At 45.2% G+C, this 17,181-nt stretch overlaps 1 protein-coding gene across 8 annotated transcripts in view; it reads right to left on the reverse strand.

Annotated features, from left to right (window-relative positions):
- Positions 1-3,463: 3,463 nt before the first annotated feature.
- Positions 3,464-17,181, reverse strand: part of PTPRA (protein tyrosine phosphatase receptor type A) — a 190,637-nt gene continuing 176,919 nt past the window's right edge. For 5 of the 8 annotated variants that reach the window (XM_084855348.1, XM_084855346.1, XM_084855349.1 and 2 more), the window contains 8 exons: positions 15,497-15,646; positions 14,658-14,751; positions 13,817-13,893; positions 11,346-11,480; positions 9,279-9,404; positions 8,520-8,671; positions 7,391-7,526; positions 4,494-5,003 (listed from right to left, as the gene is read on the reverse strand). In XM_084855348.1, coding sequence (XP_084711474.1) covers positions 4,929-5,003; positions 7,391-7,526; positions 8,520-8,671; positions 9,279-9,404; positions 11,346-11,480; positions 13,817-13,893; positions 14,658-14,751; positions 15,497-15,646 — 945 coding nt within the window. In that variant the 3' untranslated portion in view covers positions 4,494-4,928. Of the gene's footprint in view, positions 3,540-4,493; positions 5,004-7,390; positions 7,527-8,519; positions 8,672-9,278; positions 9,405-11,345; positions 11,481-13,816; positions 13,894-14,657; positions 14,752-15,496; positions 15,647-17,181 lie in introns of those variants that run through there. The other 3 variants (XM_084855350.1, XM_084855347.1, XM_084855344.1) reach the window with 2 other exon arrangements.

Raw genomic sequence — 17,181 nt, forward strand, 5'->3', positions numbered from 1 at the left:
ATACAGACGACCATTTTACCACACATCTGGATGTGATCTGTGGCAAGAGTCCCCTTACTTGGCCAAGACGATAAGGACAACCAACATACCCGCTATGTAAGAGATCCCACCCTGGCTGGTTGGTCAGCTGTATGGACTCTTCAGTTCAAATTAATATTTTGTCAATCTATTTATGGAATAGATTGCTTGAAAGTTGAAAATAGCTTGAGGAGGGGTAGAAGGCAGTGGCTTCTGACCTGACCCTACCACAGAAAAAAAGTAATCCAGTACTTAAGTGCAAGGAGGTGTTGGGGAGGCTTTTTTCACCCAACACATTTGAAACTGTAGTGCGTGGGGGTTAATTACCCAGATATTGTTACAAATGAGGGTTTTAAACCCCATGCACCTTGCCTCTCTGCCCCCCTCCACATAATGCGATCTAAGTTATATTGTTGTACAAGAAATAACCAGGCCACTTAAAAAAAGAAAAGCATTTACTTGGTCAACAAAAAAATAAATACAAGATATTAAGACATTCAGAATGAGGCAGTATGGAGTTACAGCTACTGAAACAGACAGAAGGGGGAAGCAGCTTGGTTCTGGCCTGCGTTGGCAGTCCCGATATATTCAAGTGGCAGATCTGCAGGGAGGTGTAGGCGGGGGTGAGTGAGTCGTTTTTGGCACACGAGGCTTTGCCCCTCAAGCTAAAACACCAATTATGCTCACTCGTAACTGCAACACAATTGCTCAAGCAAAAAAATATACATAGCTGATACTGTTTATGTAGCATACATACACCACACTGTGCTTCATTGTGTAGTTTTATTATGGACAGCTGTTTATACTGGGGAAAAGGTAACCTGACAAGAATTTGTCTCCAGGTTACAGTGAGTGTGAGGGTACTGTGAGGCAATATGAATTGCACTGTCATAACTGATGTAAGAGGGACTCCCTGTACTAACTCCTTTTACACACATCCCATGCTTTCCCCCTTTACTGCTTGGGGGTCTATATGGTTGAATATGTGAACCTGCCTTACACTGACTCAGGCCAATGGCACATCTAATCCAGTACTCAGTGTTTACTCTGACTGACAGCACCTCTCCAAGGTCCCAGGCCTACTAACCAAGCAATAAATGCCAGGGCTTGGGACCTCATGGATGTGAAGCATATATACTTCCATATCTTAATGTACAGAATGTTTCCTCTAACAGCCTGCTTAGCATTAGCACAGCATCTGATTGATGTCTGTCCCCTTGAAAGGCACATTGGCTACCTGCATCATAAGCATGCTGTTTGAAGAACCATGTAGGAGGAAAGCTTTACATGGACATTGACCATGGTGAGCACAACCACACTGCCTGGAAAAATATAATGGGCATCTAAAGATGCCATTACTCTGGGTCCTTATATGAATTTGTAAGAATAGGGCATGCATGCCCAATTCAATCCCACAGTAAGGATGAGAACAAGACTGCTTATGGATGTGGTCGGTTTGCTTTCCACTTGTGCCATCTGGGGGAAACTAGGAATGTTTATGGAGGGCACGGTGTTGTCATCAAGCTAGTGACAGGGGAGGTTGGACTTGCCCAGAAAATGGCTCTTGGACAACTAATGCTAGGAGTTGCCAAGTGCTGGGTCCAAGAGAAGTTAAAGGGTACATGGCACTCGACACCAGTTGGGTATCACATCCCATTTGGGCCAAAACTCACATTGATCAGCTTGGCCAGCTATGGACAATTAACTGGGCCCTATTCATGGAGACAAGTCTCTACATCAGATACAGCATTCCTTGGCATGGGCAGAAGAATGGAAAAGCTTGGCTGGAGAGCATCTTCCTAAGGAAGAGTAAGTTAACGGGGAACTTCCCTTAGCTTCCAAATCAAGCACTATTTTTACTTTTGAAAGAAAACTCTTGCCCATTTGACTTGCAAGCCGAGCACGTTTCAAAACAGGCAGAGATCGAAGTGTAGGGAAGTCCTAGTCACATCAAGGGAAGCCAACACGTTTAATGGGCTGGGTCAATATTGCATCAGGTGCAGGGCTACAAAAGGCGCAGGGCTAAGCATGCGTCTTTACAAGGGTGGCCTAGTTCACCGCAGACACAAAGGCCTCTTTCAATTGTCATGCAGTTGTGCCTCCCTCATCTACATTTCACTCTCTGGTGTATTCATAACTCAAATTATAAGATGTGGATAACTCATCCACTATATATCAATTTGTCCTTCAAGTCTTCCCCAGGGAAATCAATGGCTACTAGTCATTTTAGCTATATATCACCTCCAGTGTCAGAGGCAGCTACTGGTGAACACAATGAGTAGGGTGCTACCACACTCATGACCTGCTTGTGGACTCTCTGTGGGCATCTGGCTGGCCACTGTGGGAAAAGAATGCTGGACTAGCCTTTGGTCTGATTCGTCATGGCTCTTATGTTCTTATGAGTGTCCACCACTTATATAGACATTGGCTAAATGCAGAACATTAAGATACATCTCCTTTTCGCAATGTCTCCGTATTACTTTGAGGATTCCAAGAACATGCATTTTTATATGGACTTCAGTGGATGAGTTATTCACATCTTGTATTAAAATGTGTAATTTGTATGAATCTGTATGTGAACCTGGTTTTAATACTGTACATTGCTTTGAGTTAGAACTGTGTGGGTTGTGGACAAATACATCTCCTAAAGTTCTCCCTGCATGCTGGATTGCCTGCAGTTTCTTTTTAGGACTATGGCATATACAACTCTCAGCTTCTGGTCAGAGACAAGCCATTAATGCAGCTAGACCATACATGTTAAACACTCTGGCCCGATGACATACAGAACATATACAGTCATTTATGTTGGCCCTGGTTGGCAGGGAAAATGTGAAACACTGAAGAGGATCCTGGATCCAAGTTCCTATAACTATGCCCTTTGGATTCTAGCGAGGTCATTACTATTTATTGTCAAGATTTATTTCCTGCCCTTCTATAAAAAAAACACACACACACACCCAACCCCATGGCAGCTAAGCACTCCATATGCTACTGCTAGTTGGGAAAGGGCTCCTAAGTAATGAATGAGCATCCAGGTCTATGAGGATTGCAAGTGATTCCTCTTCAGCCCCATCTCTACCACCCTTTCCCCAGCCAAGGATGTTATTGATCATTTCCCCATCCCATCCTGTTGAAGATGGGAGGCGTAGCTCATGCTCTTCCCACAGAGTGTTCCCGGCAAACTAATTGAAAAAGGAGATGAGACAAAACCAAACATGCCCCTTTAAAGATAGGAAGGTACTCTCATAAAAATGGGGGTGGGTGGGAGAGAAGATGACAAATCAAAAAGAAGAGGGACATGGAAATGATATAAGCTTGAAATACAACAGATTAGTTTTCAGAGTCTCCAGCATTCCCTCACCCCCATTTCTTCAAAGATGGAGAAATCTGGGCCTAGTCCTGCAGGACTTTCTGCTGTACAAGTTCCAATGAAATGAATAGTAGGATCCTGTACAATGTCCACTTTGTGTTAATGGAGCTTGTGCAGGAGGCTCCTGGTAGACTCGGCCTCTATCCCACACCTGCAGAGGGAAAATGGGGGTTTCAAGGCGTGATTTACATGAGTATAAGTGAGAGGAAGGGCAAGCTGTTGATCAGAGCTGCCAGACAGGGAACGATGGAAGGAGAAAGACATGAGGTCTGTCAAGCTGTGCAGAGTTTAAGAAAAAAAAAGACAGACACATTCTCGCCAAGCAGCCCCACTAGATCTCTGGAAATCAAGCTCTTTGTATAAAAGCAGGAGCAGATGTGCTGCTGAATGATGGCAGTCCAGTCAAAGTCTCCCCACCATGTTTAGGCATCCTGACTTGTGGCAGTTCTGTGCTCTACCAGCCAGTGATGCAGAACAGGCAGAAAGTGCACGATGGGATGGCGCTGCAAACCACGAGTACGTCTGTCTAAAAAATTACAGGAAGTATGAAGGAGGGTGTGCTGCCGTTCTTCGTGGTAGCTCTGCGTTGAACTTAACAAGTAGTTCCACTCTATGTGACAGTTCGAAGTCCAAAGAAGCAGAGACAGGCAAAGCAAAGGAAGCTGAAACATATGCAACTCAGTTATAGGCAGAGGTAACAGTGCAAAATGGAACAGCAAAGAAGGAAGCAGCTTAGCTGGACTTATTTAGGCATCTGATGGTGCAGTTAGAAAAGTTGCTGGTCAAAAGTGAGAGCAAATGAAGCATCAATGGGCTGTTGCCATTCTTAACACACTCCAAACGATCTTTGTGGCTTAACAAAAACTGAGTAATGTCTCTTCCCCAACTGAAATTTCAAACATTGGGATCCTCCATCTAAAGGAGCCAGTTGCTTAAACACTACCCCCAAACATCCAGGGGGCTCCAATGTGCAGGGGGTGCCCCATTCTTTTCAAATGTAGAAGAACTCCCTGTGTGCAGAACTATTCAAAGAGGTGCAAGAGAGATACAGCTTTGTACCTCTTATTTAAAACCTCTGATAAATACTTTTTCTTTTTTTAACTGAAAAATATGAAACCACTTCCAAGGGGTTAAAAAAAAAAATTCAGTTAAAAATGGTATTTATGAGCCACAATTTGTCTTTTAAAAGAAACAGCTGATATGAAGAATCTCATTTGGTTTTTAAAAAGGCTTTACTCCCTCAAGAAAAAAAAATTACAAAACAAAAAACAGCCTGCATCAACTCTCCAGGAGAGAGATTTGACAATATAATCCAAATATCACGCTATTTAATTCCCCAATAAAACATTGGAAAAAAAGTGCCTACAATCTCTTTCTAACACTTTTGCTACATATAAAATCTCCAGCTAATAGGAATCTTATGGTACCAACCCTCTAGAACAGTTAAGATATATACACATTTGGGGGGCAGGGGATATTAACAAACAGAATATTACAAAGTATTAAAGAAGGCAACTCTTCTGTTGTGTGATTTTCATTTTCACTTGAAGTTGGCGTAGTCTGAAAAGGCGTCAATATATTCCTGAACCACCTTGTAGCAGAATTCGTACTGTTCCTAGGGGTTAGACAAAAGAGGAAATATAGAATTAGTGACAGAATGAACAGTCATTCCATAAGACACATGAGAGTTGCAATGTAACCACATGCCTGTTAAAATTCAGGATGAACAAACTAGGCATCCCAACACAGGACCATGATTTATATAGTCAGAACGCTGGTCTATCTAACACAGTACTGTCTACAGTACTGTGTTTTTTATCTTTGCTGTTTTAAATCTGTATTTTAAACTCTTGCACTGCTGCTAGGTTTTATTGTGGTTGTATTGTTATATTGTGGTTTTAATGTTCTATATATTTTAAATTGTTTTATTGTGTGTTGTTTGGTTTTAATTTTTGTGAACCGCCCAGAGAGCTTCGGCTATTGGGCGGTATAGAAATGAAATAAATAAATAAATAAATAATTTATTTATTATTTATAATATGTTATATTATAATATAACATATTATAATATGTAATATGTGTACATACAGTACACAGATTGGCAGTGACTCTGGGGGAATTCAAACAGGGGTCTTTCCTACCAGGAGATGCCAGGAATTGAACCTGTCACCTTTTAGATTATTGTGCTGTATGTGGGGCTGCTTTCTAAAGTGGTCCAACACTGCTGTTGGTCCAAAGTACAGCTGCAAGATTGCTAACTGGGACAGGGTGATTTGACCACAGGGTGATCTGCACTGGCTCCCAGTCTATTCTAGTCCAAATTCAGTGTGCTGGTCTTAACCTTTAATGCCCATAACAGCTTGGGACCAGGATCCCTGAAAGATCACCTTCTCCCATGTATACCTGCTCAGAACTTGAGATCCTCTAAAGAGAGGGCCTCTGTAGAGGGCCTCAAGATTCAAGCTGGTATATATGAGAGTGAAGTGACATGGGTGGCTACCAGGAAGACACCACGAGGAGGAGGGTGCTACTATGCTCACGTCCTGCTTCTGGGCTTCCCATGGGCACTGCATTGGCCAGCGTGTGAAAAGAATGCGGGACTAGATAGGCCTTTGGTCTGACCCAGTTGGGCTCTTATGTTCTGATGCTTCTTGGTTGTGGCATGCCCCCGCGAGGATTGCCTGGCGCCTTCTTTATGATCATTTAATCACCAGCAAAATACCTTTTTAAAATCTTCCCAGGCCTTTAAAAAATATGTGCTTTTAGTGTTATACACACTTTCTTTGACCAAGGAAAAGATCTATTTTGCTTTCCTTTTGTTGCTTGCCTGGATTACATGGGGTGGTTTGCTCTGCAAGCACCTGCCTTTTGGGCAACAGCCCTCTTCCCTTTGCACACTATGACTGTACAGGCCAGCAGTTTAAAAAAAACCTCTGTAGCTTCAAGGAATCCTAGCCACAGAGACTTGTCTGTTGAGGATCTCCGGTGAACTGTAGAGGACACTGGGAATTACTCTAGGACCAGACTTGTTTGGCATCAGTGAGGTGCACACAACCTGAGAGTGAACTTTTAAACCTATACAACAGTCCCCTGTGGCTTTGTATTGTGGGGTGGGGGTAAGAGAGAAGAGATCAGTACAGAAGGGCAAGGTGCTTTTCAGGAAAGCTCATACACTATTACTGATTGTCTCACTGAAGAATGCTGATAAGCACCCCAGGGACACAGGGGTTCCCTAGATCACAATTCGAAAGCCGCTGGCATGTATTCATCTGTGGATGTGCAGGTGGGTGGGCAGTCCTGGCTTTCGGAGCTGGAGGATTTGACCTGGATGGTGTTTTGGCTCCTACCATTTCTACAACTAGAAACAGCTGACTACCAGAGCAGGAACCATAGCTCAGTAGTGGAGAACATGCTGTGTGTGTGTGTGTGTGTTATGTGGAGAATGTCCCAGGCTAAATATCTAGCATCTGCAGGTAAAAGGATCTCTCAGATGGCAACGCTGGGAAAGAGCTCAGGCAGAGACCTAGGCAAGCTACTGCCAGCCTAGTTAGCTTAGGGATAGATGGGCCAATGGTTTGACTCAGCATGAGGAACCTTCATATGTTTGTGTCAACAGCCTGATTTGCACAGGAATTTCTGCAGACAATCGTATTGCTGCGTAAGGTTCGCATGGAGGGAAAAGAGCAAGCTGAATGAATGTCTGAACTAGGTCAGTGTAGCAATACTGTGAAGACTACCCAGCCCTGCATACTGGAGCTGCTGCTGGTTTGGGATGTGCTGATCAGGAGCGCAGCTTCTCTTTGCAGGGTCCTGGCAGGATGCAAACTCCTTCCACCCTACCTCCTATCTAGCTGCAGGAAGGAGCTGTGAGGCAATTGGAGGGATGAGACATGGGGCTATGCAGGAGGGAGGTGAGGATCAGCTGGCACCTGCAGCTGAGAATACTTGTGCAGCACTACAAAACTCAACCTGCTCACGTCCCCACATAGCAGTAACGCCTACCAGTGTTTGGACCATGTGCGGCCTCTGTAACCTCAAGCTCTTCACCGTCTGAAAGACATCCAGAATCCCTTCGGCCTTGACCCTTTCCAAGACAGTGCCCAACGCACAGAAGGTCCCTGTTCGTCCAGCTCCAGCACTGGGGGGAAACAGACAAAGAAAGTGAGTGGCCAACAAAGGCCTCCTTGCTGCTTGAGTGATCCCACTGAGAGACGGAAAAGTCAAGTCATCCCATATAGTGGCTGAAGCAGGGATGTAAGGCTTTTTTGTGCAGTGTGTCGCAAAGACGGGCCAGTGGAAATGCCATTCCGTTCAAGGACGAAAGGCTAGGTCATAGTCATTACTGAAGTCACCATGTCTCCAAACCTTACGAAAAAACTGTACAAAAGGACATTGGTAACTGCCTATCAGGAGTCACAGATGTCTGGTGCGGATGTAATGCTGCCTCCCTCTTAAATAGTTAAGAGATCAGGAGATAACTGCAGAAATACATGCTCCCTATCCACAGCCTGGGTGCAAATTCCCCTTTATAGACCTATTATTCTCCCATATATAATTACCCAGACCCTAAGAACACCTTCAGAGGCCCTTCTCCAGGTGCCCCTGACAAATCAGGTACAATGGCTGGCTTATAAGAGAAAAGGCCTTTTCAGTGGTTGTGACCTGGATGAGGGATGCCCTCCCTAGAGAGTTTCACCTGGCACCTACCTGACTTCTTGGCACCAGGTCAAGACTTTTCTTTCACTTTTGATTTTATTTATTTGAGTTCTGTTCTATAGTTGTAGTTTTCGATTGTTTACATTTTCATTTAAATTTTCATAGTTATTTTCAATAACTAACATTTAAGAGAATGTTAGTTCTTGGGCGATATTCAAATGCTCTAAACCAGATTAAATGAATCAATAACAGCCATTAATGCTAACTAGAGTTTCTGTTTAACTAAGATCTGCACCAAAACCCCAGTAACCTTAGGGGACTTCACGCATCGGCTGGTGGGGTATCTTCACGCAACATACTCCTTGCCAGTCAAGTGCCTCTGTATAGTGAATCTTGCCAATTCCTTCTGTCTGGAAATCTGGATTGCACAAGCCAATAATTTAGGCTGGGTTTTATGTATAGCCTGTTTGATTACCTGCAGTGTACAGTGATGGGGTGGTTTCCAGACTGCTGCTGCTGCTTCTGTACAGCTGCGATGATGTTGATCATTCCTTTCCCATCGGTGGGGATGCCAACCTCTGGCCAGCCATGGAAGTGGAACTGTCGTATCTGCCGGCTTTTGTTTTCCTGGTCGGGCAAAATTGAGAAATGTTCAGAAAAGCCTCAATCTGAATCCAAGGAGATGCTGCTCTAGAACCCAAGGAAATGGAGAAGTGGGCCAATAGGTTATCAGTTTCCTAACCATGCTGTACTGCATAGGGTTGTCTCCTGGTAAAGAATGCTGTTGGGGGACATGGCTAACATACAGAGGTGCATTGGGGAAGGAGTTAGAGGGAAGCCACCACGGAAAGTTCTGTCAAGGAGGCAGGAGAGAGCAGGACAGAAGACCATCCAGCACCGTTGCGGCAGATGGAGACTGATACAAGGTGGTTTCCATTAGCATATTCAGATGCATCTTTGGAATAAGATGGGTAAGAAACATTACTCATTTCCTCTTGAATTCTGGGAAGCAAGTAGATGGAATATTCCAGTTGGCTCCCAGAAGGACAGAACTAATGCAATTTGGGGCAGCTGGGAACAAGTAACCAAACAGAGGGGGTGGCAGCAGCACTAGCAGCAAAGGAGCATGATTCTGGAAAGAGCAGAAACCACACATCCTGTAGAGCAAAGGGCCACAGCCCACAGTCATGCTTACTTAGCCTCAGCACACCTCAGTGGGTCTCCTGACACCTACCCTGGTGTTCGTCACCAGCAAGTCCCGCACAGTGTAGCTCTCACACTCCTCCTCTTTCTTCAGCTCCACAGTGATATCGCCATGGGATACAGACCCATCCGAAGGCCAATACTGGGCACATTTCTCCTGAGGAGTCAGAAAACAGGTGTGACAGTAGGGATGAGAAGGACAACACAAAGCTCCTCTAGAACAGGGGTGGGCAACCCTTTTGCCCTGGAGTCACAGGCAGCGATGGGCCGTGGGTTGGGGGCAGGCACACACACTCCCTCCCCGTACTCCATCTAAGTACGAAGAGATGGAGAGGTTGAAACCTCCCCTCCCTGCATGCTGATATCACTTCATGCTCCCTCCCCTTGCACCAATCAGCTGGGCAAGGGGGTCAAGCAATTTAAATGCGGAAGATTGTATGTAGGGATGACCGCACACCTTCAAGAGCCCAAACAGCAGAGTGCTTGTGCAGGGGAGGTGGTATGTTGAGAGGACTCTCGTCACGCTCCCTCTTCCCCACCACAATAGCAGCAGCAGCGTGGTGAATTTGCCTGTGGAGGAGGCAGCCTGGGCACTTGTGGCAGGTCATACAGAACGCTGCCCAGGGCCATGGGTTGCCCATGTCTTGTTCTAGTCTTGCTCTAGAAGACCAAGTATGAGATCTTCCTGACCACCTTTTTGTGGGCCCCAATTCTTTCAGGAGGGGAAATATTACTAGTCCAAAAAGAGGGCTCAAAATGCGAATGGGAGACAAGCGCAGACCAGTTTAAATCTTGCACAACTTCTTTGCCAGAAAACGGAAACCCAGATATTGTGAGCAGAATAACTTATGTAATTGGTTAAAGATAGCAACCCTCTGATCTTTTATTCTGAAGTCAGAATTTAGGTTTACTTGGCAATTCTTTGACAGTTGGGGGATTTACAAATTCCAGCTAGCCTGGGTAACCAACTGCCCTTGACCCCTTCCCTTTCCGGAGTCCTCTGCTTAATTCTTGTCTGCAATGCATGCAGAACTCGGGGTGGGGTGGGCAGTCTTACAGCACTCTTTTCCTGGTGAATACATTTGTGGGTGAGATTCCTGGTTGTCAACAGTAACCTGATGACCACATTTGTGAAACCCTTGGGATGCCATTTGTCTAGTGTTTGGCTCACAGTAAGGAGATGGGGCTTGCTTATTGTTAATATGACCCTATTATTAGGCTAAGCCAAGCCAACCAGAGTGTTGACAATTAAGGCAAAAGATTCTAGCTTTCCCTATTGCTGCATGTGACAGTTCTGAGAACGTGAATGGCTCTTTATAATGTGAGAATGCGGAAGGTATAACAAAGGCTGAGAATTTGGAAAACAAAGGCTTGGGAGCAGGAACTAGGCCTGTAGAGGTCTACTAGCTATATGCAGTGCTTACCTCATTTATCCTCCTGCTGGCTGAAAAGACATGATGAACTAATGAAGCTGTCCTATGCTTTCTGTTGGACCCCTGATCTATCTATCCCTGCATTTTCTATCCTACATAAGAAGAGCCCTGCTGGATCAGACCAAGGGTACATCTAATCCAGCATTCTGTTCACACAGTGGCCGACCAGCTACCCTAGTAGCGGCTCTCCAAGTTCTCAGGCTGAGGTTCTTTCCCAGATCTGCTACCTGGGATCTTTTTAATAAAAGATGCTGGGGACTGAAGTCAGTACAAAGTATGTGATCTACCACTGAGCTCTTGGCCCTCCAAAGAGGGCAGAGTACTCTGTGTTTTCTCCCTGTACCTCCTGACCAGGTCAGCCTCCTACCTGTTAAAAGGATGCAGCAGCTCCAGCACTGAGCAACAATGCATTGTCAGAGTTCAGGCTCAGAACTCCTATGGGGTTCATTCACACTCAAGGCCATGTGTTCAACACTTACTAACATAACTTAGTCCTACATATATGCCCTACTCTTCCTCTGACAAGCTTAAAGCAACTTACAAATGGTTCCCATCCAGGCAGGTTATGGGGCCAGCCCCATCAAACTTCAGCATCAGAAGTGCACCATGTACCTTCAAGGCCATTTGCTGGGCTGACTATTCTTCCCCACTCCCCAGTTTCTCACCTGACCCCTCTCTTCCAGCTCTGTCAACATAACAATGGAGCAGGATTTCCACTCCCAGATCATCCGCCAGAAGTCCTCTATCGTATGCTGGACAGGGCCTTGGCTGGCTATGTAAGAATCCTTCTGGCGATAGCCCTGGAATTTCAAGACATGGTTACTTGGACATGGGACATAGCAGCAAGTGCGGAAGTACCAAACAGCCAGAGCTGCTATTGCTTGGCTTAAGTGACATCCAACAGCTATTCTGCTATCAAGGAGAGTTTTCAGTTTTGAGAATAGAAGATCCTTCCTTCCTTCCTCCCTCCATATAAAAAGAGGACACAGAGCCAAAGGAGTTTAGTTATTTGGAATGTAATCAGCAAAGAGAGGAAATTGAATTCTTAGGTGAAAAGCCTGCCAGCCAAAGGGCTTTTTTCCTAGATTCTTGACGACCAAATGCGGAGGGAAGGGGGCCAAACGGGGAGAGGTCTGATGCTGTATTCAACAACATGAACACAGTTTGACACCACAAACCGAAGATCACATATTTACTCTAGTTTACATCCATCTAGGATAACCAGCACCCCTGCTTTCACATAGTCACCATCATGGATTAGAGCAGAGGTAGCCAACCCGGTGCTGTCTAGATGTGTTAGACTATAACTCCCATGAGCCCCAGCCAGCATGCCCAATGGTCAAGGATTACTGGAACTGCAGTCCAAAACATCTGAAGGGTACCAGTTTGCCTTCTCCAGTCTAACTATTCATTTGCAGGAAACTGAGTTATATTAAAGGATAAGTCCCCCACATTAAGTAATCTGGAGTGTCAGAGTGAGGTGGGGATCTTGACTGAAATGGGGTACTCGCACTAGCAAGGCAGAAAGAATTCTGCCTCAAAATTGGATGGGTTGAAATTAACCAGAGTTAACCAGAGCAGGAAACAACAGAGAAAGAATGGTTTGGGGGCAAGATGGGTTCTAACTATGCTTAGTTGGCACTGTCTGTCAGAATGCTTTGTTCTTAAAGATGTAGGATCAGGGGACCTGGTAACAACAAGGAGTCCCACTTAATAAAGAACAACTCATGACTTACTGCTCAATGGCACAGTTTAAAAGGTCTAGCAGAGAAACTCTTTTAACCGTCGCTGTCTTGCTCACCAAGTGGCATGAGGTGGGGCTAACAAGACTGACTACATTTTCAAGACCATCGAGCTAAGAAACCTCATTCCCTTGAACTTTCAGTGGAAAGCCAGGCACCCACAAGCAGCATCTCCTTCCACATCATTGGCACTGGCAACATCATCTGCACAAAGCCCACTGATGTGAAAGGGAATGAGCAAAGGCATGCATGGATTGTACCATTAAGCCACCCATGGAAAATGTCTGCAAGGTTTTTACCAAGAATACGTAGTTGTCCACAGCACCCTGTGTGTAGGGAAAATGGTAGAGAATGGATAAAAGTCAAATCTTTACAATATTGGTTTATACCAGCACTGGGCAACCTGTGGTGCCTCTGGCCTTAAGTGCGGTCCCCACCGCCCCCAAATTTGTTGCCGCAGTGGTAGAACAACTGGTGGTTTGCTGCTGAATTTTAGCGTCAAACTGCAGCAATGGCCTAAAAAGCCAAATTCAGCTTTAAAACAAAGTGCCTGCCTTGTTTTAAAGCTAGATTTGGTCTTTTAAGGCTGCTGTTATGATTTGCTGCTGAAATTCAGCAGCAAAAGGCCAACTGTTCTGCTGCCGCTGCCAATGAAATTTGGTGGCACACGGCAATGGATCGATCCCCGCGGGTTTGAAACTGGCCCTGGAAGCTCCCAAAGTTGCCCATCCCTGAGTTACACATTCAGCAGAATCATTGTAATGTTGTGCCTCTGGACTTTGTATTACCTCAGGCAGCAAGTTAAGGGCTGCATGTTGGAACGCTACTACACACAAAAAATCCTCTTTGATCATAGGAAGATAGCATGTCAGGGAAAACTCTAAGCAGAACCCTCCTGCTGGACATACTAGTTTTTTACATGAAGTTTCCACATCATGGAGAAACAGTCAGACTTGCAGTTCCCACCTACTGCCTTTAGTGACATAGTCCAGGGAAAACTTTACTACTGAATTGTACTAAATGTGTAAACTTGTTCTGACACACAGAACAGATGGACCAGACTGGAGGACCTAAACTGCTTGCATTGGTCAAACCAATCCAATCTTACATGGGCCTGTGTTCTTGGTCACTTTCTCCCAGCTTCTCTCCATGTTTTTACAGTCATCACATGAGTAGGGGAAAAGCAATGAGAGAACCAACCTCAGGTGACAACAGTCGTACAGAGAACAGCTTCTGTTTACCAACATGTGACAGGAGAAAATCCCCCCCCCCCCCCCCGCCCCCAAAAGGGATCCAAGTCCTAAACTTTCATTCCCGGACCAAGTTTGAAATGAGTTATTTAGGGAACATCGGTAGAAGGAAAGAAGGTCACAGAAGGACAAAGAGTCACTCACGTCAATAAATGAAGCATTCACGTAATCAGTGTTTTCTTCACCCCTCTTCACTGGAATGATCACTCGGTTGAACTCATCTACAGATGAACAAGGTAACAATTTTAGCAATATCTGGCAATGTGCATTTAGGCAGGAGTATTGGGTTTGACACGCTGGTGCTCAAAAAAGATGCGTTTCCACAGCAACATCCAAAAGGGGAGGTGTAGCTTTTCAACACTCACCCAACCAGAGGCACATACAGAATGGCAAAGATGGTCCCTCACATTCCAGTGTTGAAATGCATAAATATTTTATAAGCAAATGCTGAAAGGATGTAAGTAGCCAATTTACTTCTATGTAATTGCAGGTCATGATTCATGCATGTAACATGCACTCCCTTCCCTCTAATTTAATTTAATTTAATTTAATGAGAGCCAGTGTGGTGTAGTGGTGCAGTGTTGGACTGGGACTTGGGAGATCCGGGTTCTAGTCCCCACTCGGCCATGGAAGCTCACTGGGTGACTTTGGGCCAGTCACACGCTCTCAGCCCAACCCACCTCACAGGGTTGTTGTTGTGAGGATAAAATGGAGAGGAGGAGGATAATGTAAGCCGCCTTGGGTTCCTTGCAAGAGGAAAAAAGGCGGGGTATAAATGCAATAAATAAAAATAAATAATAAATAATTCAATTGCCAGCACTAAATCCTGGATTTTTCTCTACAGCAGAAAAATCTGCTGTTTTCTCTCTCTTCCCCAGCCCTCTCCCAATGCAAAAGCCACTTCTTCTGAAGGCTCTGCTGCCGCCGCCACCCCAACACAAACTCTTTCCCTGCCTCCCTTCTCTCAGCTGTGTAGAACACTTACATGGAATTATCTGCAGCACCCTGTTTTTCTTCATATTGGCTGGCAAGTTGCCCGTTCTCATCTTGTCGTTTTGAATTTTGATTGAGGTTAATTTCTGCAGAAAGAGATGGGTGGAATTCATCTTCCAAAAAGGGATGGAGGGATCATGGATAAACAGATGTACGCACACATGTCCTTCTTCCTTTTCCACTTTCCACTGTCTGCCTGCCTGCCTTTCTTTCTAGGATCACAGAATTGGGAAGACAGAGAGCAATCCAGTCCTACCTCTTCTGCAAGGAAGGGCATTTTCACTCCTGCCCTCAGCAAGCCATGTCACAGTTTGCCACAAAGAGAGAGCAGCTGTGCTGAAGAAGAGTGCTCACAAAAAAGGGAGCTCTAGATGGCTGATTTGTGGGGTGGAAGGTACTGTCTAGCTTGCAGTGCAGATAGCTGGGTGGGAGATCCCAGAACTTTGCCTGTTCTGCCTGAAATACTTGGCTGCTCCCAACAGCAAGACCAGATTCATTTCAACCATCTTATACCTCTAATTATAGGAAATCCCAGCCTTGTAGCCTCCTAATCACCTCTGCCCTAGTTCTCCAAAGAGTCCCCCAAATTATAGTTTAATTCAAAAACTATAGCTGCTATGAGCAACTTGCATACAATATTGTCCGTTGATCTACATCTCTGAGTTAATGAGAAGGTGGATCCAGAATCTATACAGTAAATATGCTATGACCCCAGAGGAAAGAAAGAAATCAGTTGTTCAATTCCCACGATGAGTTAAGTACTCAGGACTGGCCTGGATGCTTCCTAGCCACACTCTTTCCTAGCACCAAGCTACTATAGCTGCCACCCACCTTAAACTCTTCCTCCAATCCATTGCTGCTGGTCCCTGGGATTTTGTTGTAAATCTTCTGGAGGTGGATCTCCAGTGAGGTCACCTCCAGTTCTGTGTCTCCATACAAATAATGCTCCAGAAGAGCTTGGTAGATGAATACATACTGCATCTGAAGAAGAGAGAAAGCATCATGGATCTCACTCCACATTCAACTAAGGCCACTCCCTTTACAGGTTCAACGTGTTTATAGAGCATTCCTCCATGTGTGTGTGTGTTTAATGTATATAAGAACTTATAGGTTGCCTTTTAGGACGTTCTAACAAGGTGGCTCACATAAAAATAAAACATGTTGTTGCTGTTCAGTCGTTCAGTCATGTCCGACTCTTCGTGACCCCATGGACCATAGCACGCCAGGCCTTCCTGTCCTGCGCTCTCTCCTGGAGTGTGCTCAAGTTCATATTCCTTGCATCAGTGATGCTATCTAGCCATCTCATCCTCTGCCGCCCCCTTCTCCTTTTGCCTTCAATCTTTCCTAGCATCAGGGTCTTTTCCAGGGAGTTTTTTCTTCGCATTAGGTGGCCAAAATATTTGAGCTTCAGCTTCAGTATCTGTCCTTCCAATGAGCACTCAGGGTTGATTTCCTTTAGGATTGACTGATTTGAGCTCCTTGCAGTCCAGGGGACTCGAGTCTTCTCCAGCACCACAGTTCGAAAGCATCCATTCTTCGGCATTCGGCCTTCCTTATAGTCCAGCTCTCACAGCCATACATTACTACTGGGAAAACCACAGCTTTGATTATATGGACCTTTGTTGGCAAGGTGATGTCTCTGCTTCTTACTGTGCTGTCTAGGTTTGCCATAGCTTTCCTCCCAAGGAGCAAGCGTCTTTTAATTTCATGGCTACAGTCACCGTCTGTGGTGATCTTGGAGCCCAAGAAAATAAAATCTGTCACTGCTTCCATCTCTTCCCCTTCTATATGCCAGGAAGCGATGGGGCCAGATGCCATGATCTTAGTTTTTTTAATGTTGAGTTTCAAACCGGCTTTTGCACTCTCCTCTTTCACCCTCAACAAGAGGCTCTTTAGATCCTCTTCGCTTTCTGCCATTAGGGTGTTATGGTCTGTGAATCTGAGGTTGTTGATAAAACTGAACCACAATAATACCAGATAGCAGCACAAAAGTAATTTCAAATATAGGTCAGTTAAAATATAATTAACCTGATAAGTAAAACTGCCAGCCCTTGCAGCTACTCATTCATCTTAAAGTTTTCATGTACACTCAGGATCCATGTTCTGGGTGCACTCCAAGCGAGCATGTGCATGCGCAAAATGCTGGCAGGCTCTCAAGTGCTCCCTGCTGCCTCTGCATCCTCAACCTCCGCTTTCTCCTTTGTGGACCATCCTGACAGAGCTGGTGCAGGAAAAGGGGACAAGGCAGCTCCAGCTCCTTGGTGGAGCATCCTTCCCTGCTGAGGAGGTGTGAATAGTGTCATTTTTCCACTGGGGATAATGGGCACGCAGTCCCAGAGCACTCCTCCGTGGGAAAGAAAGCTCCATCAAGCAGCTGGAGCCACATAAGAAGGTAAGAGCAGCCCTGCCAAGGGCCCATCTCATCCAGCATTCTGTTCACACAGTGCCCAACCAGCTGCCTGTGGGAAGCCCACAAAGGACACGAGAGCAATAGCACCCTCTCAGTTGTGTTTCCC

Source organism: Heloderma suspectum, chromosome 5 (genome assembly GCF_057233095.1).
Source record: "Heloderma suspectum isolate Gila_16-S chromosome 5, 16-S_ref, whole genome shotgun sequence".
Classification (NCBI taxonomy): domain Eukaryota; kingdom Metazoa; phylum Chordata; class Lepidosauria; order Squamata; family Helodermatidae; genus Heloderma; species Heloderma suspectum.